This window comes from Camelus bactrianus, chromosome 29 (genome assembly GCF_048773025.1).
Source record: "Camelus bactrianus isolate YW-2024 breed Bactrian camel chromosome 29, ASM4877302v1, whole genome shotgun sequence".
Classification (NCBI taxonomy): domain Eukaryota; kingdom Metazoa; phylum Chordata; class Mammalia; order Artiodactyla; family Camelidae; genus Camelus; species Camelus bactrianus.
Window position 1 is genome coordinate 18,955,782 of NC_133567.1, and position 23,511 is coordinate 18,979,292.

Here is a 23,511-nt window from a genome sequence, read left to right on the forward strand (position 1 = left end):
ACATTATTCGATTTGAAATTCTCTTTTTTCAACCTGTCAATATCCCACATGGTTATCTTCATACAAATAGAAAGAAAACAAGCAATCAATGCAACTTTATAGAATAGCACTAATAGAAATATAATGTGAGCCACATACGTATTTATAATTTTTCAGCAGTCTTATTTAATATAATAAACAGAAACATGAAAATAGCCATATGTGTCTAGTGGCTACTGAGTTGGACAGCAAAGATACGGATGATTAGACCAGAAAACTTCCAATCATCAATGGGGGATCATTCGGTCAAACTTTTTCAGATTAGTACCAGATAATTATTCAGATTCAACTTTGTTTTCTTACGTAGTTTCTAAGAAATTAAATTGATATAGAAACTCAGAAAGTTAGAAAGAAACTTCCATGCTATGATTTCAATCTTTAAATCATCAGAACCAACCTGAGTGACGTTTAAGACCTACTGTAAATAATAGGATCTAAATCCCACACATCCTCCTTGGCTACCTATGGCACCCCAGGGTCTCAGTTTACAGTCAGTCCCTCACTGTGGGCAGGGGGCTTCTCCAAGCCCAGCCTATATCTGTTATTCTCTCTCATGGTACTCAGGTTGATCTTTCCTCTGTAGTAATTAGCACAATTGGCAAGGATATATTTATTTGCGCATTTATTTACCCCTGTATACCCCATTAGAGTATGAACTCCATGAAAGTAAAGAGTGTGTCTTTTGTTTAATAGCACCTGGCAATAGTTAGAACTAAAAATATTTTAAAATAAGTAAATCAATGATGACTTGCAGGGCCGAATGTTAAAGGAGCAATATGTAACTTGGTTTAACTTTTTATTTCATCCTCCTATCCTAAAACAAAATTCTAGTCAGTAAGTTTCCAAATGACATCTTCTGAAATTGCACTAAATAAAGTCTACAGTCCAAAGAATTCTTAGTCTGGGGAAAAGCACTCAATTGACAGATACTTATTGAGCACCTACTATTTGACAGGCACTGTTCTAGCCACTAGTGATATTTCATCAACTCTATATTACAGTTGGGGAGAAATAGCTAATAAATAAATAGATAACACATCATATGGTACTAAATAAAGCAGGACAAAGAGTTGTCAGTGCTGGGATGAAAGGTCCTATTCGTATGGGGTGGTCAGAAAAGGCCTCTTGAATATGAGAACATTTGAAAGAAGACATAAAGATAGTGAGGGGAAACAAACAAAAAAGGCAGGAAGGTAAGGAGTAAGCAATGCGGCTCTTCCCTGGGGGGTAGAGTTTGAAGTAAAGAGAATAGCAAGTGCAAAGGCCCTGAGGTAGGAGTATGCTAGGATTGTTTGAGAAATAACACAGAGAACAGTATGACTGAAGCAGAAGGAGCAAGGAGAGACCGGTAGGAATCGAGGTCAGAGGTAGCATGTTTAAGGACTTGACTTTGACTTCCAGTGAAAAAGAAAGTCATTTCACTACTTGTGAATCACAGCATCTTTTCAGAGAACTATCTGCTTTAAAAAGCTGGGTGACTAGAAAAATAAATAGTGTTAACCAAATAGAGAAGACACGAATGTGTTCTAGATGTAGGGAATGGTTCAGGACTAAGGATACTCAAAGGTGAGAATACAGAAAGTGTGGTTTCAAAGCAGTGGGTAGACCAGTAGTTTGAGCTAGTGGGTTTGGGTAGGGAGTTGCAGAGTAGTGAGGTGAGATTGTGGAGGGCCTCGAATGCCAGACTAGGTGGCAAATCAAACTCCATTTTATTTAAGAAATAAGGAGTCACTAAAGGCTTTCAAAAACACACAGATGTCCAACCCAGCCCAGCGACCAGCAACATTCTTATTGCCATGGTTTCATTCCCTTTCCTATAAGTTACAAGTTTTTCAAGATTCTGCCTATCAAACATACTACATCTAAATAAGTACTAATAAATTCCTTTTGTCTTGGTTATAATCAAAACAATCCAAAACTGCCAGTTAATATTTTTGATTATCATAAAATAAGCATTTTCTCACTAAATTGACATAATTCTAACTCAAAGTAAATGTAAAGAGAGACATGACATAGAGGTGAAATATGATTTCTGATTGGGCTTTTAAAACAAAAAGGCGATGAGTCCCCCCCCCCCCCATCAGTGCCTTTGAAAGGCCTGCTTCCGGGAGTTTAGGACCACATCTGGCAACAGTGATCTAGGCTGTGTTGCTAGAGCTTTCTGGACTTATAGCTGGAGGGCTGCCACTGAGGCATCTCCAAATGGGCTCGAGTGCACTTTCTGTTAAATGTTTTGGCAGTTTCCCCAGTTCCTCACTCCATCTGTTGATAACTAGTGCAGCTCTGGCCTTCTGGTCAGTCCATTAAACGCTCCTTCCTCAGGGTCCTTTGAACCAGAATTAATGCTCCATTGATTAGTCAGTAGAAGGGGTTTTTAGTAGAAAAGGAATAAGCCATTTTCCGATTTTTTCTTCCTTCTTTGATTATCTCTGAGAATCGTATTCATCTCTATAAGACCATATTCCCTCATGAGGTCAGCTTGAATCTCATTATCTGAAATTAAAGTTTCCATACTGCAGCTTGCCCACGCGGATGAAATGACATGAATACTTTAGTCATCCATCTATCCATCTATCCATCCATCCATTTATTCATTCAACAAACATTTATTTAGTGAGAGGCAGCAGAACTAAATTAACCATACATCCCAGTTGGCCCAGGACAACTCCAGCTTTTCCTTCTGTTTTGAAATCATTATTATCTCAATCTCATAAGCATCCCAGATTGGACAATAAATTACATGGTTATCATCAGCCAAGCACAGTGTTTAAGAGCTTCTTTAAAAGCGTAGTGGTTAAGAACACGTGGGAAAGAGAATGCCTGTGATCAAAGTCCGGTTCCACCGTTTAATAGTTGTGTGACCTTGGGCCAGTCACTAATCTCTCCATGTCTTATTCTATGCATCTGTAAAAAGAGCCCAACAATAGATCCTACACCCTGGAGTTATTGCTAGAAATAAAAGAGTCACTCCACATGTAGACGTCTCACAAGCACTCTGAAAACGTCAGCTATTATTGTGTAAAAACACATCCAGTTCCCAACTTCACGGAAATAACGGTCTAGCAAACACGGGATTTTATAGTTTCTCATTAACACAGACACTGAAATGTTACCATATATTTCATAAATATTTTTAAATATTATAAAGTATTACCTGTAAAATTACAAAGAAAGACAGTTTGATGATTAACAGATGTATAGTGTTCAGCCCAACTAAACATGGCTTGAAAAAAATTAATATTATTAAAAAATGATGAAAACTTAAGGAATTGGATGACATTGATAAAATCTCACCCTCAAATAGATTAAATTAAAAAGAATGTTACTCAGACCGCTCCAGTAAGCTATAACTGGCCTACTGGAGATACTGGCACTCCAAACTCCGAAAGAAAGTTGTGTTGCTTTTGCTTGTTTTTAATAATACGGCCTCAAAGTGGATCATTAGTCACCAAACTTGCTAGACTTCTTTTATCCGTTTGTTGGCCTCTCACATTGTAGATGGTAATTAAAGCCGAATCCAGGGAAAGAGGGGGTGGCTTGTATAGCAATGGATTATGAACTAAAGTCCTAGCTTATTCACAATTCAACATTCAGGGAGCGTTCTCCTCCTTAGAGAACGTAACACGTAGTCCACAGTTCAACACAGGTGTTCTCTCCATGAATCACCCCCGTGATTCTTTTCCTAGGAGTTAACCACAGTGAATGCATTACAGACTCTTGAAGAAGAGCTCATTCTAAAAGTCTCTGGATTTTAGTCATTTAAAATGTCTTATTATGCTTCTGACTCTTCAGCACAAAGTGAATATTGAGCCCTTTTGTTTCACACAATTAAATTTTAATTTTAATTAAATTAATTTTAATAATAACATTAATAATTATACACAATTATATTTAATTTAATAATAAATTAATATAAATACACTTAACAAGCCTTTATTTGTGACTCTAGCTGGGTTACTAATGTTTTTTTTTTCATTGTTAACAGTAACTCCAAAAATTAGAGACACACCATCTAACCTACCACCATAAAAGCACTTCTGTAGTAGGAAATCTAGCATCTGATAAACGGTTCTGGAAGGCAAGTAATATATCAAAATGATAAAAGGGACAAGAAAATAAAGAGGTAGAAATGTCTTTACTTCAGAACACGTAGAAATAGAAAGTAGCACTGTTTAAAATACCGTCTTAAAACTCCAATGTGTACATAGAGTAAAGTGAACTTTATATACCGCTTAACTCGAATTTATCTTCCATTTTATTTATACAGTAATTAAACTCTTATACTCAGTAATATAAGAAATGGTAATGAACCTCTTTGGAAAATGATCCAGTTAAAGTGTTCCTCAACGTACAATAACTCTTCTCACCATCTCATTATTTTTCCCTTCACGCGTCTCTCACGTAATTACTGCAGTGATAACTGAGTTCAGTGTAAGTTTATGCCTCGCATAGGTGTTCACCACTAATACGGCTCTGCTGTCACGGCAGCAAGATGGAGACGGTCCCTTCGTCTCCCAGAATGTCACATTGGATGTCTTGGTTCTATAAATACTTCGCCTTGACATTTGCATTACACCAGCTTATCATTATCATGCCCTTATTTTCTATTTCAATATTTCAGTGACCTTCAACAGGAAGTATGCACTATTCAGAAATGTTCCTCCAGAGTCAGATCCTTTCCCCTTCAACAATTTATCTTTAACAATCTTCGGCTAACCCCAACTCTTCAGCCTCCCTATCACTCAGTGCCATCGAGATTCTTTTTGGCTAATCTGCCCAAGCAAGGAACAAAGTAAAAATACCTATTTGACCATGTAGCAAAACCTTTACCTCCGCTGGTCTGAAGGAAAATGCTTCCACTCTTGTGTATTACACATTTTCACTCCGCACCCTCACACTTACTCCACCTCCTGTTTGAGGGCAGTTCTCTGGGCCAGATGCTTATTTGCTCATGCACAGAAATATTAGAATCAGAACCAGTGAGGCTATGACTGGGAGATGAAGCTTCATTCATGGGAGAATCAATTTCTCCCCAGGAATAAAGGTACAGAGGCTAGAGACAGTGGCATCCGGATGCTAGGCTGTGTCGGAAGGAAGAAGCATTAGGATTTTCTGCAGCAATGGCGTTCCAGAGACTTTAGGGACTTTGGCAAAGGCCCTCATGGCTATTAGCTCCACAGAAGAATTTAAGAGTGGAGACCTTGTGAGGGAGAACCAGAGTAGGGAGGCAGGGGTGAGGGAATAGCTCAAAGTGGTAGAGCATGGGCTTCACATGCCTGAGGTCCTGGGTTCAATCCCCAGAACCTGCTCTAAAAATAAGGGACTAAGCAAACCCGATTATCCCACCAAAAATAATTTTTTTAAAAAGTAAGTAAATAAATAAACCCAATTACCCACACTGTCCCCCCAAAATAGGGAGGCAGACATACTTTCTTGGTGAGGAATTCTTTCCATAATTAAGTTCTCACCCTGTATTTTTTTTCCATGGGCTTGAGCTTTGAATATTTGAAACATATATAATATTATTATATTATGTAATAATTAAATATATATTAATTATTATATTTTATTATTACATAACGCACTGGCTGCGGCAACGGTGGCTGTAACATTCCCTTCCGGTGTGAAGGAAAGATTCCATGGAAGTGAGTGGCCCTGAAGGGCAGCCTGGCCCCATCTGGCAGGTCTTTGTCATTTAGCGGGGGCCTCATGTGAAAACACTCTGCCTTCTGTTTCTGTGTCACCCCGTTAATTGTGCTAAAGAAAGGCAGTTGACACCTAGGCTGGGTAATCTCATTTAGCCCCAACGGCTACAAAAGTACTAACGCCATTAACTGAGGCCTTTCAAACTGGGCCAGACGCCACATCCACTCAATGCAGAAGGCCTCACTCTGTTACCGATCCCGGCCCTGCGGGAGCGTTTGTCCACACAGACCAAACGTGTCCCACCAAGTCAAGAGATTTGAAAAGGAGTATGTTGCTATAATACCCTTTTAATGCCAAGGCCTTCCCTGCTCGATCCTGTGTCCCTGCTGTCTCCTGACTGTCTTTGGCTCTTTAACGAAAGAAAATGAAGAATGCAAATATAAACATTAAGTTACAACACAATTTAACAAAGTGCCAAAATTAATTTCAGCATCTGAAAATTTAAAATGACGCAGTTGATAACTCTCGGTGATAACTCCCTATGTGAGAAATGACCACAAAAAGAAAAAAAAGTCCAGGTAGCTCCTACCCAGGGCAGCATGGGCTGCACTGATCTATGGGAGGAGAAAGAGAGGGCAGGACTTGCTAACACACTGAGCAGAAAGGTCACATACAGCTGCCTTCAGCAGCTTTGGCTGATGGACGGTGTTGTACGGAGGAACACCATCAGAAAGCACTGCTACAGCGGAGTTGGAAAAGTGAAATTTAGTTTTGCTTTATTTTAATCGTTTTGCTTTGGTTTGGTTTTCTGAAGCTGGCCCCACTGTTTTCTAGACATTACAGGAGAAACCGAGGGCCCTCATCTTAACCCTTAATTCTTGGATACATCGCACCCTTTTTGCTTTTTGGTGATAACCCAGACTTCTCTCCCTCTAGAACGTTTTCTGGGCTGGAAGTTACATAGATTGAATTGAATTTGCTGAAATGAAAGACTGAAGTCGTTGCCTCTTCTTTGTGGTGCTCACTTACCTGCGAAAACTCCTGTCAATACAGCCTCATTCCATGGACGTGTGCTGGCCCAGAGGGAGTTAGGGAAGGGCTGTCATCAACCATGAGGACCCCTGAACCCACTGTCTGTCAATACTCAAAGGAATGGGAACATATATCCTGCACTCATGAGATAACCAAGAGTCTATATTTGAGTTTAGTTGTACCAGGAGGTCCAGTTTCCATCATCTCCTCATCACAAGTGTTTTGAGTTTTACTTTCAATAATAATGGCTGCTGTTGGCTCAGTATGAACTTACTCCATGTGAGACACTGCTGAGTACCTGGCCAACATTGTTTCATTTGAGGCTGACAAACAATCCTATGAGATAGATACTATCTTTTTCCATCTGCCAAAAAGATAATTCCATGAGGACTTTTCTCAGAGAAACTTTACACACACACACAAACACACACACATATACACACCCCTTTAGGCAGTCTCTGCTTCCCTGTCACAGTTCAGTAGTCGTGGTGGCGTTAGAAATGCAGAATCAATGTAGAATGCTTTACCAATAGCCCCACCTAGAGGCAGGAGGCTGAACAAGCTAGAAAATATTTTTCCATGTTTCTTCCCAAAAGGCTCCACTTGAGTTTGAACTGACTTTGTGTTAATGTTTTGTTGTTGTTTGTTTGTTTGTTTTTTATCATTTTTCATATTCTTTTTTTGCAAGCTGCCACAAAGCAGGAATGAACGGGGTCTACTGAAGGTGTCAGTGAAAACGTTAGGGGGTTAAAACAAGAAGTGGGACTGGTTCCCAGAATGACCTGCTTAATCTCCAGTGAATCACTAGACATATTCCTGATAAACTTCAGAATAAACACGTCAACAGAGACTCTTAAGGCTGCCTGATTTTACCAGTCCTGTAGGAATTTATCTGAAGAGAATTTTCTTCCCGTCCGACTTCATACTGTTTAAACATCAAGATCTCTCCAATCAGGCCCCACAACGACCACCGTCAACTAAAATGTTTTCCTATTAATGCTTTTAATGAAAATCAATGCTTAGCCCATGGGATGTTTTTTTAATCTACCATTGTTTAGATATTTACATTTACAACTACTCCCGTGAAGGCTCACGTCAGAGACCAGCTGATCCCAGGGAATTACCCAGGAAAGATGGGTGTGTAATAATTTAGTCTTAAATCTGGATAGTTCACTATTGGGTAAGACTTCTCTTGGCTGCATAACTGTGAAGGAGAAAATGAATGTGGAATGATGTTAACACCTCCAGGGTCAGTAACACAGTTAGGACTTAAACACAGGCCTGACACCAAAGCCCATGCCACTATATTTTTTCCAAAAGTAGACTATGAACTGCCTACATTACAATTATTAGGTATGCTTATCAAAAATAGAGATTTCGGGGTCTCACCGAAGAACCACAGAATCTCTGGAGGTGGATAGCAGCCTTTGTATACTTACCAAGTGCCCTATGATTGTTAACACACATTGTACAGGGCCAGACAGCCTCCCAGTGCTGCAGGAGAATTACAGTGCACAAAACATGGGGGGAGTGCAGGAGTGGGGTGCACAGGACTCTGATGTTTCTGCTGTAATCACTGAGCAATTACAGGGTTTCAGAGATGACCCAGGTGGCCTCGGCATGTTCACGATGGGGCCAGAAAAGGACTTTCTGTTGTCTGTGGCCACATGGATGTGAAGTTTGCACTGTTCACAAGTTTCCATAGAGAATTTGGTGCATGGGGTGAGAAAAGGGTGGAGGTGGGAATGGAATAAAATGAGAAAGTGAATTTGACGATTTGATTGGGGGAAGTCAAAAGGCTCATTGCAGGGCCCAGCCTTGGGCTGATCAAAAAACAATGAGGCCGGAGAAAGGAAGGGAACTTGCCCCAGTCCTCACCTGTTTTCCTCGGGCTTCTATGGTTGTTGCCGTCCGGTGGTTAATTACAGCATTCCCTGTTGTATAAATGCTTAGCAGCAACCTATTAAAACAAAAACAAAAACTCTTCCATGAGGGTTAAACATTTCTTCTTCTAAAACAGTCTATCCAAAATACTCACAGCTGACAATCCAGCTAACCAGTTCACTCACCATATTCTATAGGAAGCTCCAAGGCCAGCGCATGAGGAGGGAACTGACCACAGTGCTCAGGGCTAGAAGTACCATTTATTTGAAAAGAATTCGCTCTCCAATCCGTGGACCATTACTCCTCCAGGCTTGCATTCGGGTGATTCTGAGATGGGTATGTTTTTCTTCCCCAGTCTCAGGAGGCCCAGGTGCTGAAGCAGTTGGCAGAGAAGAGGGAACACGAGCGAGAAGTCCTCCAGAAGGCTCTGGAGGAGAACAACAACTTCAGCAAAATGGCGGAGGAGAAGCTGATCCTGAAAATGGAACAAATTAAGGAAAACCGTGAGGCTAATCTAGCTGCTATCATTGAACGTCTGCAGGAAAAGGTAATCATAACCGAGTCCTGAGCAGGTGCATGCATTCATGTGCAACACAGCCAGATGGATTCTCAAATGCCCAGGCACCAGAGACATAACCTGCTGCAGGTGCAGAGGACAGCCGAGCCCATGGGCAGGGTCTCCCGGGGGTCTGTGTTGCCTTGGTGGGCAACATGGTTGAGAATGGGAGTGCCACTCAAAGCTGGAATTCTGTCACATTTTCCAGAGGGAGGCTGAGTCCTGCTTTTCAAATGTATAAAAGGCTTCAGTATAAATCTTAAGAATCCATCTACTGGAAAATTTTAAATTGGAAATACTAAATATTTCATCCAAATAGTAATGAATTACAATAATCTATGGTAAAATAATAGATTGAATACTTGGTCTAATGTTTAATTCATATGTATTATTACCTACATAAATATTTTGGTCAAAATATATTTGGACATATTTCCACACATTCGGAAAAATATATTTGTCAGAAAAAGACAGAATATTTATGAACGGTGGGAAGCCCATTCATTCCATGTAGGAAAATCTACATGGAAAACTAGCAGGGGGTGTTCATTTCCTCAAGATTTGATATCCTGGTGCCTTTCTTCTCACCAGCCTGAACATACACCCACTCCCATCAGTCAGGATGAGCAGTGCTGGAGACCCTCTGGAAATTGTCCTGTCAGAACCACTGTATCTTTAATTCAGGATGATTGTGACTCAACCTTCACCACTCACCCAAGGCTCTAAAAAAAAGTCAAGTGGTGTTTCTAGGAATGGGACATGCTGATCTTAAGCCAGGATTCTCAATTACACGTTTAATATCCAGTGCAAGATTTACATCAATCCACGGCAATTCAGGAGAATTACTGTATTTGAAATTACCCATAGGCACGGCATATCCTTCTTGATTTCAGTTGTAAAATAGTTCATAAAAGTTGCATATTTAGCTAGTATTTACAGAAGTGTTGGACTTTAATGGGCAATTAAGTTTTGTGTGTGTATCTACCGCCACCCATCCCCCCAGCCCTGGGCAGCTCCTTTTTTCTCTCTTTCCACTCTTACCTGGGATCAACCTCCTCCCCCTCGTCATACAGACACACACACAGACAAGCACGCGTGCACTCATACAGTTGGTCCTGGAGATAATCAACCTGTGGAATGCTTAATATTCCTGACATCAGGCTGCAGAATCTCTGGGGTGGGGATGGGGGTGGGAGGGGATCAAGGCATCCATATATTTTTTAAACTCTCTAGATTATTCCAGTATTCCAGTATCTAGCCAGATTTGTGGCCTGTTCTGATGTAAATCTCAGCTGACAGCATCTCATCCTGTGCTGAATAATGCAGCCCACATAATTTTTCGGGCCACATACACAACACAACAGAAGCTCTCCTGGAATCTGCCACATCAAGATGACTACTACTGAAACGATACCTGTTCGTTAATCATGAGGCCAACCGTTTTGACACCCTCGTTGGCCCTGTCAATTAGCCAAGAGATGTGACACAATTCCACGTGAGCTTTGGCAGCAACCTGCCTACTGTCCCGCCCTCAGTCCCTCTCCTCCTCAAATGAAAGAATTGAGCATTTGAGCAGAGCATGGGGAAATGTCCTTAGATGGTGATGGGTCACAATTTGGACTGAGAGGAAGGTGTCCTTTGATGGAGGCTATGATGGTATTCTCGGCATCATTTGCTGCTGAATTCCCACAGACCTCTGGGAATCCCAGCCATGTTAGCACAAAACCTTTAGCTGAAACTGTAAGCCTAAAGCAAAAGCAATCCCGGTTGCCCTTTAGAATCTACTGAAGAGCTTCTTCAAAATGATGTCATTGTCTGGGCAGAACCCAGAGATGGGCATTATTTTTAAAGCTTAGCCAGAGTTGAGAACCACTGAGCCAAAGGCTTCTTAAATAGGTTGTGTTATGCTGTCATAATTATATTTAAGTATTTTTTATCTTGGTTCTGTAAAAGTCTTCTTTCTTCCTTCAAACAGTAATGTTACACTCTTTTTCAAGTTTCCATTTCTGTTTCCATAGCACTTCATCTCAACACTCCAGCTTATTATATAGAAAAGAATCAAATGAGGGGGGTGTGGGCAGAAGGATGCCTGTGCCACAGAGACCTACATTAGGCTGATCTATTTCTGTCACTCAAATTGAGTGCTGTAAATAGTCATACCCAGGACTTAAAAAGGAGCTTCAGGTGGTGTTCAGGGATGAGAGAAGTCAAAAAACCAGACTTCCTTGACAACTCCTTTACCTTACCCAACCACAAAGTCCAGAAATTAGACCCTGTTTCAATGTAATTGATATTTTCACCTCTAACAATAGAGAAAAGATCAAGTGAAAACATTATAGTTATTATTTTAGTTAAAGTAGTATCACATAATATGATGTAGCTTAAAATGATTTTTTTAAAATATTTTTTTCTTAAGAGAGTCAGACTCTGATTCTTGCCCTAAGAGATGATTTTGATGATAAATAACTCTACAGATAAAGATTTTCAACCATTATCAATTTCCATCCACTTGCAACCTTTCATTCTTCTCATCTGACTATGTTTTTCTGTCCTTATGATTCACAAATGCCATTTGTGTAACTATTTCCTATGGGATATGTCTGGAAAATGAATCATGAGAGGAAAAAGATGATTATAACTAGCCTTTACTGATTTCTCACTGTAGGCCAGGCACATTTAACCCAAACAACAATACTGAAAGGAAATATTGTTATCATCCTCATTTCACATCTAAGGAACCTGGTCCTTAGGGAGGTTAAGCCATTTGGCCAGGATCACAAAGCTAAGTAGTAGATCATGGAGTCTCAGTTTGAACCTATGTTCGAATCCGTGTCTCTTTGACTCCAAACTTGCATGCTAGGCTCAAGCTGTAACTTTGTCATTCACAACACACTGCAGAGTAAGCAGGCTTGGCAGCAGCATGGAAGTTTATACTCCTCCATGACCAGTGTCATCTTCATGTATGAAAATGCACTTTCCTGCACGCCCAGCCACTCCTGACCCCTCTTTGGTATTGGAATTGCATAGTTATTAGTGAAAAGAAGGATTCTGATGATGTCGATTTGCATTTAAATAGACTTACATACCAGAATTTCATGCATTGATACCCTAATTTATCTAGTTCAAGCTGCTTTTTTACATTTGCTATCTAGTGAAGTGAAGGGAATATTAAAAGGTAAGGGGAAAAAAAGAAAAAAAGAAAAGATATCAGATGTCTTGGCTTCCAGTACAGAAATATCTCTAATCACATTTTCTCAGAGAATCAGAATGTTTTCTAAAACCACCTCTCATACATTTTTGCATATCAAAGGAACAGTTGCATATAATGCTAAAACACTATTTATTACACAATATTGATGGGAGGCCGGGGCTAAACTGCAGGGAGCATCCTAAATTTAGATCTGCTTCAGTCTGTCCAGCCCAGTGTGTCTGACAGTGGCTGGCAAATATTAGAAGCTCAAAAACGAAATGAATATTATCAATGATAGACTTGACTCTGAATCATAGCTGCTTCAGTGACTAGTAATTGCCAATAGTTTACTAGTAAGAAAAACAGACTCTTCTGAAAATTACATGTCTCCTGCATATCTGCCTCTGATTCTCCCACATTTTTATATAAGGTTACATTACAATTTCATGAATATGTATTTGACGAATTGAATGTAAAATTTTCAAATAATAGATTTACTGAAATACTTGAAAATCAACACTATTTTTCCTTTTTTTCATGTTATCTGAAGCTCAAAGGTTATAATTGTTCTTTCCAACAGCAAAAATCCATTTCTTTACAACTAATTTTGAGTTGACGAAATAGTGTGCTCCAAGGTAGCCTACTTATTATAATGTTTCCTGTTACATTATAAATTTGAGTTCATATGAATCTTTAGATTTGAGGCTGGCTTTTTCCTAGCAGAGTGATGGTCTGGACTTTTTCTCAATTTTTGTCGGATCTCAGCTCTTACTGATTAGTTTCTTTCTGCATGAGGAAAACATTTTGCGGCATCTTTCTTCTCATAATAGCATAACAAAAAGAAAGGAAGAGAGCTGTCCATGCTGGTTCCCCAGGGACATTACCAACCAGGACATGATTTCTCTATACACGTTTTTCCCTTTCTTTCCATGGCTTTTTATATAGACAAAAAGCTCATTTAAAGCAATTAAATAAAATTGCTTTTAAATTCTTTCTTGGGAGTCAAACTCCTGCTTACTCTAATTCTGTATCGTTGAAGGAATGCCTTGGATGTGCCTTTTTCTCCCAGAATCTGCATTTGAAAAGACACATTTTTCCACACAACTATTAAATTTTCTCCTCACACTCTCATTGGGGTTGCACAGCAGTGGTTAAGAGGGGGCGCTGTAGAGCCAGGTTCCCAGGGTTGATTTCAGCTCTGCTGCTTGTTAGTCATGTGCTCTTGGGCAAGCAACTTAGCCTTTCTGTGCCTCAGTTTCTGCATCTGTAAAATGGGAACCATCATAGAGCCTCCAAACCACAGGACTGTTGTGAGGATCGAGGGAGTTAATACAGGTAAAGTCTGTGCTTGTGTAGAACTGGTATATATTAAGTGCCTAATAAATGCTTAATATTATAAAGAAACTATAAGCAAAGACTCATTTCTGCTTATAGGTTTAATGATAAGATTTCCTTTATAGCTGGTCAAGGTCATTGCCCCTGAACTAAAGGAATCTATATAGAGAGCCACAAGAAATTTCTGGAGCTACAGAGGGGGGAAATAGCAATAAAAAATTCTAAAGAGAAAAATAAATAATACTAAGAGTAACTGGCATTTTTCAATTTCAGTTTAACAAATTCTGACTTTGCACCTATGATAGGCAAGACTGTGTGCTTGTAATCACTCGATGCAAAACCATGAACTCAAAATACCATTTCACCTTTCCTCCAGCAGCTCCCCTCCTGAGAAAGTTTAGCTCCCAAACCAAGTGCAGTGTCTCAGTTCCTTGTGTCAATAAGCATCCGATCATGGGCCCTGCACCTGGAACAGAAGTGAGAAAATACAGCCCTGGCCCTCAGTGAGCTTCTGTGTAAGCACCTGCCTGGCAGAGCAGATGAGACAAGAACAGAAACGCCCAGAGTATAAGCTAGAATTTTATTTTTTGACCTTTTACGGCTGCCACATAAAAGGGAAGATTTATACAGGTTTTCAATTGGAAAGTGAGATCACTTTGAGTTTTCAGTTTCAAAAAAAAAAATCCTAATGGAGAAAGACAACTGCTAGAGGGATTAAAGAGTAAATTTACTCTCCTGACAGGTGGAAATGGAAGACTAGGGAACTTAAGCATTGAAACTGCATGAAAAGGCAATTCTGTTGAACTGAAGCATCATGTAGCTGGAGAAGGGTGGAGAGTAAGCCTAGAAAGATCATTCGGACTCATCAAAGGCATCGACTAATGGATTAAGAACTTAGGAAGTGCATAAAAAGTCCTCTTTCTGCATCTAATCCCCCCCCCCAGAGTGTCCACTGGCAATTATCAAACCTTTAAAATGTGAGGGAAATAGACAAACACCATTAAAAATGATAGAGAAAACAATACAATATTTTATTGCTATTCTCTGGATTTATACAGTAGACCTAAGAGTCAAAAACTAATCATAGGACCTTTAGGTCATCGTTTTAATCAAATGCAGTGATAACATTTTTTTAGACACTATTCATCTTCTATTATCTTCTGTAATGTGACCCTAAATGTTTTCCTTTCTTTTGAAATGAGACTACCTCTTAAAGGTAGACACCAAACTGGGTTACCTCCAGCTGAGCACATAGGATGCAAAGGAGTGGATGAGCCCTCATGGTTTTCCATGGACCAGACGAGGCTGGTGATGTTTCTTCTCACTTCCGTGTTTTTCAGGAGAGGCATGCCGCGGAGGTGCGCAGGAACAAGGAACTCCAGGTTGAACTGTCCGGCTGAAGCCACGGAGGGTATGGCCCGCCCCACCATTAGTAAATCCCCCTGCCTATATTATAATGGATCATGCGGTATCAGTATGGGAAATGTATGACATGGTTTAAAAAGAACTCATTATAAAAAAAAAAAAAACAGAATCAAAAATAAAAAAAAAATCAATGCGGTCTCTTGGCAGAATGTTTTGCTTGATGTTTAAAAAAATACCTTGGATCTTATTTTGTAAATACTTACATTTTTGTTAAAAAATACGAGTATTGCATTATGCAAGTTATTTCATAATCTTACATGTCCTGTAACAGGCTTTTGATGTCGTGTCTTTCCACTCAAATGAATTTGCTAGGTCTGTTCTTTTTGAAGCCCTCATGTCTAACTCCATTCCCTGCCCTTTTCATTCCAACGGAAAAATGAGGTCAGTAGACAGTCTTTGGTGCTAGAAACCCACCATTGCCTAATGACCTAGACAGCTTTGTAATCTCTGAACTTGACTGAGACCACACCTAGATCACAGGTATTACAACTCCACACGATCCGCCACATTTGTTTGCTCATAATCTACTGCCTAGAAACTACAAAACCAGGCTAAGAAAAACCACTACTCCTAGCATTTACTTCCGCTTCTACTGGGTTATGTGCTACAAATGTGCTTTGGCTGTAGAAAGGGATGGACGAAAAGACAGATCTGAGATCAATCTGGGTAGAAGCAAAAAGCTGAACCTTTTCAAGTGCGGAACACAGATCCAAACCCCAGTGGTTCAAGCAGCCGCGAAATCGCTCTTCATGAAGTGGGCTTAATTCTCTAGTTTCAGTTCTTTTGATGGAATGAATTACTGTGTCAGGTGGCTTATTTGTGGATGCCATGATTGCTGATGTTCATTTTTAAGCTCTTACCTATAGAACAAGTACATAATGCTACTGAATATTTTTCCACTTGGAAACTGTGAGCTGGTTGTTGCATTAAAACACACGCACAAAGTCAAAAACACTGCGGACTTTCACGTAAGCTGGTCTTTCTTCCCCAGTGTGAGGCGATCTTGCCTATTATTTAAAAAAAAAAAATCACGCCATCTGTTGAGGGCTGATGCCACTAAAGGGGCTAGGCAGGGCATTTGTGCCAACTACGAGAATCACCAGACACCCACCATCAGTACCTATCGCAGTTTTGAAGTCGTTTCTCCCCCAACTCCCAACTCCTGAAGGTTGCTGCCTGCATATTTACTCTTCATTAGTGCTATTTTCCTGTATGTCATTGTGAGCAAGCTGTGATTAATAAAGAATTGGAGTTCTGTGAACTAATACAGGTTTGGTCTGTTCTCTCGCCCTTCCATGTGTCTGACGCTATAGTTCAGGTTTTAAAAGGGTGGCCATGGGATAAGACAGTCTCCTAAGCAAAGAGACAATAATTCGAGTTTGAAGGAAACCAGGGTTTCCTGCTGATTCACTTCCCTTCTGGATCAGCGGGAACCATGGCTTTTCTCACTCCCTCTGACAGGCCCACACAGCGGGAGAGGTTTTCAATCTGTTCCCCTTAAAAACATTCAAGGTGGAAGGAGATACCACGGATTGGGACCAGTCATTCTGCAGAAGACAGCCCCCTTCCAAGCGCTTGGATGGTTCCTGGCATCACCTCATAGCTCCCATGTGGCCAGAGGACATGTTCCCCAGCCTGCTAAAATGTGATTTCCCTGCCATACTGCTGAATTTTGCGCTGCCAATGAAGCTACTGCACACATGGGCACAGCAGGGTCCTGTCAATGACCCAGATGGACCCTGCAGGACCGAAGGAACCACAGCCAGTTTTAGCAGAAAATCATAAATAATTGAAACCGCACAGATTTATGAATAAGTAAACTGGGCCATCGTCCATGGGAGTGCTAACAAGCCAAGTGTGGGGTGGGGGCCACCTGGCCCCGATCTTCAGCATCCTTTATTTGTGGGACCCTGGCATTGCACCCATTGCCACACATCCTTAGAAACATGAGTTCTGTGATCTTCTTTTGGGAAGCCAGTCAGAGCTTCCGATTAGCTGCATTTTCACTCTGATTTTTATATAACTGAGTTCAGAAAACATTACTTGCTGGGCTTCTACTGAGCCAGATCCTGTGATTAAGCCCTGGAAATATGAAGATGAATCACCACCAGCAGCTCACAGGCTCATAACTTCTCTCAGCCCAGAACTGGTCAGTCCTTGCAGCATATGGAGGAGAAACACAAAATTTCTCTGAAGCTTTCTGAAATATCAGAAATAAGTCAACACACTTCTCATACTCTTTTGTGGGTCCCTAAACTGGAACTGCTGATCAGTCCAACTGCCTCATCTCAAAGGTGATGAAACTACGGCCCAGAGAGGGGTAAGCAGTTTTGCTCCAGGTCACAACACCCACTTGTCATCATTACTCTCCTTACTTGTGATCAGTAGATCAGCCCCAAATCTCACCACACCGGTGAGAATGGGTTATGTCTGTGGACATCCCTAGACCAGTGGTCCTCACATTTTGGCATGCTTCAGGGTCATCTGGGGGGCTTGTGAAAAACAGGACGCTGAGCCCCAGCCTCAGAGTTTCTGATTCCTGAGGTCTGTGTAGAAGCTTGGGGATGTGCCTCCTACCACGCTCCCAGGTAACACTGATGATGCACTGATGCTGTCTGTCTGCAAGCTCACTCGAGCAGCCCCACTGCAGTGAAATGGACCCAGGTGTGGAGCTTCCTGGTGGCGGCCACACCGAGGGTAACTGTGTCAGTCAGGGCACCTTTCCATTGAGGGTGGAGCATGAAATGAAACGCATTCAATCTTACTCAAAACAAGTGGGACACAAAAGAATTCAAGAAGAAAAAGATGAACAACTCCACTTGCAGGACAATGAAACAATAGAAAAAAAGCACTTCGGGGCTGGGTTAGGGCTAAGAGACTGGTGAGTTCAGGGAACCAATGATCCTGCATCTCTAACACAACATGAAAGGCTCACTGGAGGAAGCAGGATATGTTTCCCCACCCCACCGATGTTGGGTTTGACCCTTGGCCAATAGAATAATAATGGATTTGCCATGAGTAAAGGCTTTAACTTAGCGAAGATTTCCATTTCTATGATCTGTCCTGGGAATCTGTCCTGGAGGAGCTGCTGTTAGGAGGAGAATGTGGACATGAGCAGACCTGAACCCAGTCATAAGCCTGGAGCCAAGCCCAGCGGACCCACAGTCTGAAACAGAAAAAAGTATGCAAGAAAAGTGAATATTTATGGTCATGAGCCACCAAGATTTAACATGGTTTGTTAACACAGCATTGTAAGGTGATTAATATAATGTCTGAGGAGACTACTGATGAGGTTAGATGAGCTAATGTAAAGGATTTTGCACAGCACCTGGAGTGTAGGAAATATGCAATAATTATTCACTATTAACATATGTCACACCGTATTATGTTTTGTTTGCTTAGCCGTTTCTCTCATTTAACCATAAGCTTCTCCAAGACACAGTGTCTTTGTCTAATGTATTGCTGAATCCCAAGTATTTAGCACGGATTCAGTACACACACACACACACACACACACACACACGCACATACACACGAATGAACAAAATGAACTGGTGAATTCAAATGAGAAAAATTCTTAGCACAGTGCTTGGCATATGTAGGCACTTAAATAATATTAGTTCCCATCTTCTTTCCTTCCTCTATAGTCTGATAATGTCTTCTTGGTTTTAAATTATTTGAGCTTGAAATTAAGCTTGATGTCTGCAAAGGGCCTTGGAGATGATCAGAAAAATAAACTTCTGCAAAAAACGGAAAACTTTCTAACATCTAACCATAGAGAAAAACAGAATAAAATTACTTGGAGGCAGCCCCTTGATGAGGAATTTCATGGCAACACTTTCAGCAACGCACCATCAAGCCAATACTGGTCGCAACAGATCACATCACCTGGGCCGCTGACTCTGCTCGTGAGTCTTATCCCTTAAGTCGGCAGCCAGTCCAGGTCACTGAAGCCTGAGGTTCCCATTTGTTCCTGAGGAAATGGAGTCTAACCGGACTAGACTCTTTTCCGAAATGGGAAAGGACAGCACCCGCACGGTTCTTAGGGTTTGGTAACAACTAAATCCCTGGCATTTATACGCTGAATACTGTACCCGCATTGTCTCCTTTCAACCTTAAATTTCCCGTGTAAACAATGTCTTTCCCAATGGAAATTCCCAGTGGAAACAATGGCTTCCCCTCTCTCCTCTGAGGATTCCGCTTCCCCTGTTAGCTTCTCATTGAATGTATTGTTTGTCACTTTTAGGTCATTCTAACTGCTCCCTAAAACACCCACTTTTTTTTTATTGGAGTATAGTTGATTTACAATGTTTCAAGTGTACAGCAAAGTGATTCAGTTACACATACATATATTCTTTTTCAGATTATTTTCTATTATAGGTTACTGTAAGATATTGAATATAGTTCCTTGTGCTTTACAGTAGGGCCTTGCTGTTTATCTATTTTATATCTAGTAGTGTTTATCTCTTAATCCCAAATTCCTAATTTATCCCTCCACCCCTCTCCCCTTTAGTAACCTTTGGTTTGCTTTCTATGTCTGTGAGTCTACTTCTGTTTTGTAAGTAAGTTCATTTGTCTTTTAGATTCATTTTTTTCAGATTCCACATATAAAGGATATTGTATGATACTTGTCTTTCTCCGTCTGACTTACTTCACTTAGTCTGATAACCTCTAGGTCCATCCATGTTGCTGCAAATGGCATCATTTCATTCTTTTCTATGGCTGAGTAGTATATATACATACATATGCCACAGATTCTTTATCCAGTCATCTGTCAATGGGCATTTAGGTTGCTTCCATGTCTTGGCCATTGTAATTAATGCTGCTCTGAACATTGGAGTGCATGTATTTTTTCAAATTAGAGTCTTCTCCAGATCAATGCCCAGGAGTGGGATTGCTGGATTATATGGCAACTCTATTTTCAGTTTTTTAAGGAACCCCCATACTGTTCTCCATAGTGGCTGCACCAGTTTACATTCCCACCAACAGTGTAGGAGGGCCCCCTTTTCTCCACAGCCTCTCCAGCATCTGTTATTTGTAGTCAAATGCCTACTCTTGAACCTTATGTCACCAGACTATCCAGCCTCTTGTCTTCATTGTTGGGGTTCACCAGCAACCCCCAGGTCACATTCTCATATTTGTCTGATGTTTAGTTCTTGGATCACTGTCACTCTCTTCAACTCTGTTTCTGTATTAATAATAATAATACCCGCATGGATGAAGCTTCCACATTCTGCTCTGAGTTCCTTGACGTCCCTTTCTCTGGTGATCTTGCTTCTCTGCTTCTCCTCAGTCACTCAGTCTCCTGGTTGTTCCCTAGACCTTATTGTTATCAGTAATAATAATCTTTCCACTATTTCCATTCCATCATCCCACTCTTTGATCACTATCTCCGTCTTTCCAGCCGAATCCCTTTGGTACCTTGACTCCTAGTCTTCAATCACATGGAGACCCCAGTTTGTTGATAGAACTTTACACATTCCTCGCCCACCTCAGTCATTCCTCCCCTCCTTACCAGCTTATTTTCCAGGGGCAATTATTGCAGTTTCTCCCTTATACATCTCTGCAACTCCCTCCCTTAGTGCCTCATTCTCAGTTGGCCAAACCCATTACCCTACTCTCCATCTAGTCCATGTCTGTACCCATGCAGATGAATACAGCTGTAAAAAATCTCACAGCTGTTCTCACTGGTCTTTCTTTAAATTCATGAACATGAGCTCCAAGGCAGCCCTTAATTTTTCCCAGAAATCATACTTCAGTTCTCTAGTTTTATTCTTATGCTCGCTTAAAACCTCCTCAAACTTCTAACACCTCCCCCTCTATCCTCACACTCAGCTTATGAGCCTCCTTCACTGAGCAAATAAAGTAATTAGAAGATAATTTCCAAGACTCCCACCAACCTATCCATCCACCTCCCACCCTTATGTTCTGCCTTCCTGTCTGTTACTACAGATGAGCGTTCCAAAGCCAGTCTTCCATTCGTGCACTGGATCCCACCTCCTCTCACCCACTCAGATAGATTGCTCCAGGAATTCTCTCCCATTTCATCATTTTTTCTTTCCACAGCATCAGCATAAAGACATGCTATTATTTCCCCCACTAAAAACAATTCTATTCCATTTTTCCCACCAACTACTGACCAATTGTGCTAAGTTCTTAAATTTTCAGGTCCTCCAGAAGCTGCAATAAAAACTAGAAAGGTCTTGCAGTGCAGTGAAATTCACTCTCAAGTAATTTATTTATTTAAAAAAAAAAAAAAACCTCCAGAATTTCAACTAGTCTCCACAAAGAGAAAAACATGTAAGGAAAATTACTGCAAAGTGGGTTTTACTCTATTTATGAGTTTACGGGAAAATCCTACCCTACGAATAAACCAAAAGATAATTTCCATGGCCACACACCCGGAACAGAGCTCCTGAACTTTTCATAGGGGTCCACTTCTAGGCGTGATATCCAAGTTTCAAGGGGTTTTTCTCTACTCATTTCGCAGTTGAAATCTTATGAAATGTAGGTTACATCTAAACAAATTAGCGGTCTAGGTCTTTCAATGGCGTATATAATGAAGACATAACAGAATGAGAAGTGCATCAAACAAAGAACAAAGAACAAAGGTAGGACTTGATTAATTCAACCGGCACAACACCTGGCCCATGATAAACATGGGAGGAAACTCTGCACAATCTGTAGAATTCACTGCAGCAGACTCAGCTCACTGTCCTCTGGTAACAAGCCCTACTGTTCACTGAGTCATTCAGCCAACATTCACTGCAGGTCCACCGTGGAGTTCACACAATCCGAGAAAACTGTCACATCCATTCTCCATCTTTTGCTCTTTCTTCTATTCACAGACATGTGCCCATTCCCTTCACTTATTTTCTACTTCCATCAACCACCCTCATGATTGTCCTTCTCCGCCGGCTCTCACTGATTCGTCCTTGCCTTCAGCACTTACCGAGCGACTACCGCACACCAGGCCCTTCATTTATAAATGAACAGACAACCAGGTCCTCACCTCCGAGGCCATCCAGAATGATCCTCCTAGAAGACAAAGGTAGTCACCTCCTGCTCTGACAATGGCGGCCCATTGCCCACTGGATGGCCTTGAACATGGTGCCCTCTGACATCACTGAATCGATCATCACAGCTCATACCCGCTATGCCCTTTGTCAGGTCCATGCTTTTGCGCACGCTGTTCTCTCTATGGGCTACCTGCCTCCTTCTGCAGCTCCCGCACCCGCTGGTTCCTTTAGGAACCTGTCTGGAATACGTCTCCATCCCTTCCCACTTGCCGCTGTTGGCCAGCTCTCCTCTCTGATGTTATGTCCAGTTCCTCTTACTCCCTGCGTTGGCTCCTCTCAACAATCATCACATTGCAGTTGAAATGAGTTCTTTGTGTTTTACCCACCTACCCCCAAAACATTACTGATGGATGATTAAGTGCCAAATACTTGGCCAGGTGCTAACTATTGAGCAAAATACATGAGATTCTTGCTTTCAGGGATCTGACGTGATTGTGCGGGGAGTGTGATGACACACAGGTATAAACGTACATATGCGCACATTCATCCAACTTGGGGAAATTACCATGACATGTTGAGAGTCATGCTCTGTTAGAATCCAGGGATAAATAAGAGGAAGTTGTCCAAAAATTCTTACCTGAGGTGGTAGCAAATGCCTGGCACAGAGTAGGTGCTCAATAAATGCTTCCTTACCTGTCAAGCTGAACAAGTAAGCTTGCACTGGAATTCTGAAAGTGTTCACGGGATTGATGATGGTGTCAATAACATGGTGGAGGAGGGAAGACAGTAGGGAAAGAAGTTGCGTGTGTGTGTGTGTGTGAGAGAGAGAGAGAGAGAGAGAGAGAGAGAGAGAGAGAGGTTCTCAGATACCCTCAAGCTAGGATGTGTCTTTTGTTTCCCTTTCTGGAGGAAAGGTGAGATCTTTTTGGACCACCAGGGGGCAATGTCTGACCAAATGTGACGGCAACTCTTCTGATCCAGGCAATCATTTCGTTCAGGGACTCTCTCTTGTCTGCCCCATTTGTGAAGAAATAGAGGAACCGGACATAAGCTATTCATTCCTTTCCTGTTATTAATAAAAGACATACTCCTTGAAGATGACAAATACTGTAATTGGATTAAAATGTATCAAGACGGAAGAAAAAAAGAGGCGTTTCATATTCATAATTCTCTGATTATCCTTGCCTGATGGACCAGATCTCTACTTCCTAATCATTTATAATTTTCATCACTCAGTGATGGGGCACAGCAGGTATTAATATCGAGTGAGAAGGAATCTTCCGGTTTCTACTCAGCGTTTATGCTGTTCAAGCACTTCCCACTGGTGCTTCCTTCATACTGAATAGTCTTGTTTAGCCTCATCATGACTCATTGAGTCAGATGAG

The 23,511-nt window shown here is 41.1% G+C and overlaps 1 protein-coding gene across 1 annotated transcript in view; it reads left to right on the forward strand.

The window, feature by feature from the left end:
• STMN2 (stathmin 2) overlaps positions 1-16,372 on the forward strand; it is a 41,538-nt gene extending 25,166 nt beyond the window's left edge. Inside the window, exons 4-5 of the mRNA XM_010951615.3 lie at positions 8,957-9,148; positions 15,023-16,372. Coding sequence (XP_010949917.1) covers positions 8,957-9,148; positions 15,023-15,082 — 252 coding nt within the window. The 3' untranslated portion in view covers positions 15,083-16,372. The remainder of the gene's footprint in view (positions 1-8,956; positions 9,149-15,022) is intronic.
• Positions 16,373-23,511: the final 7,139 nt, after the last annotated feature.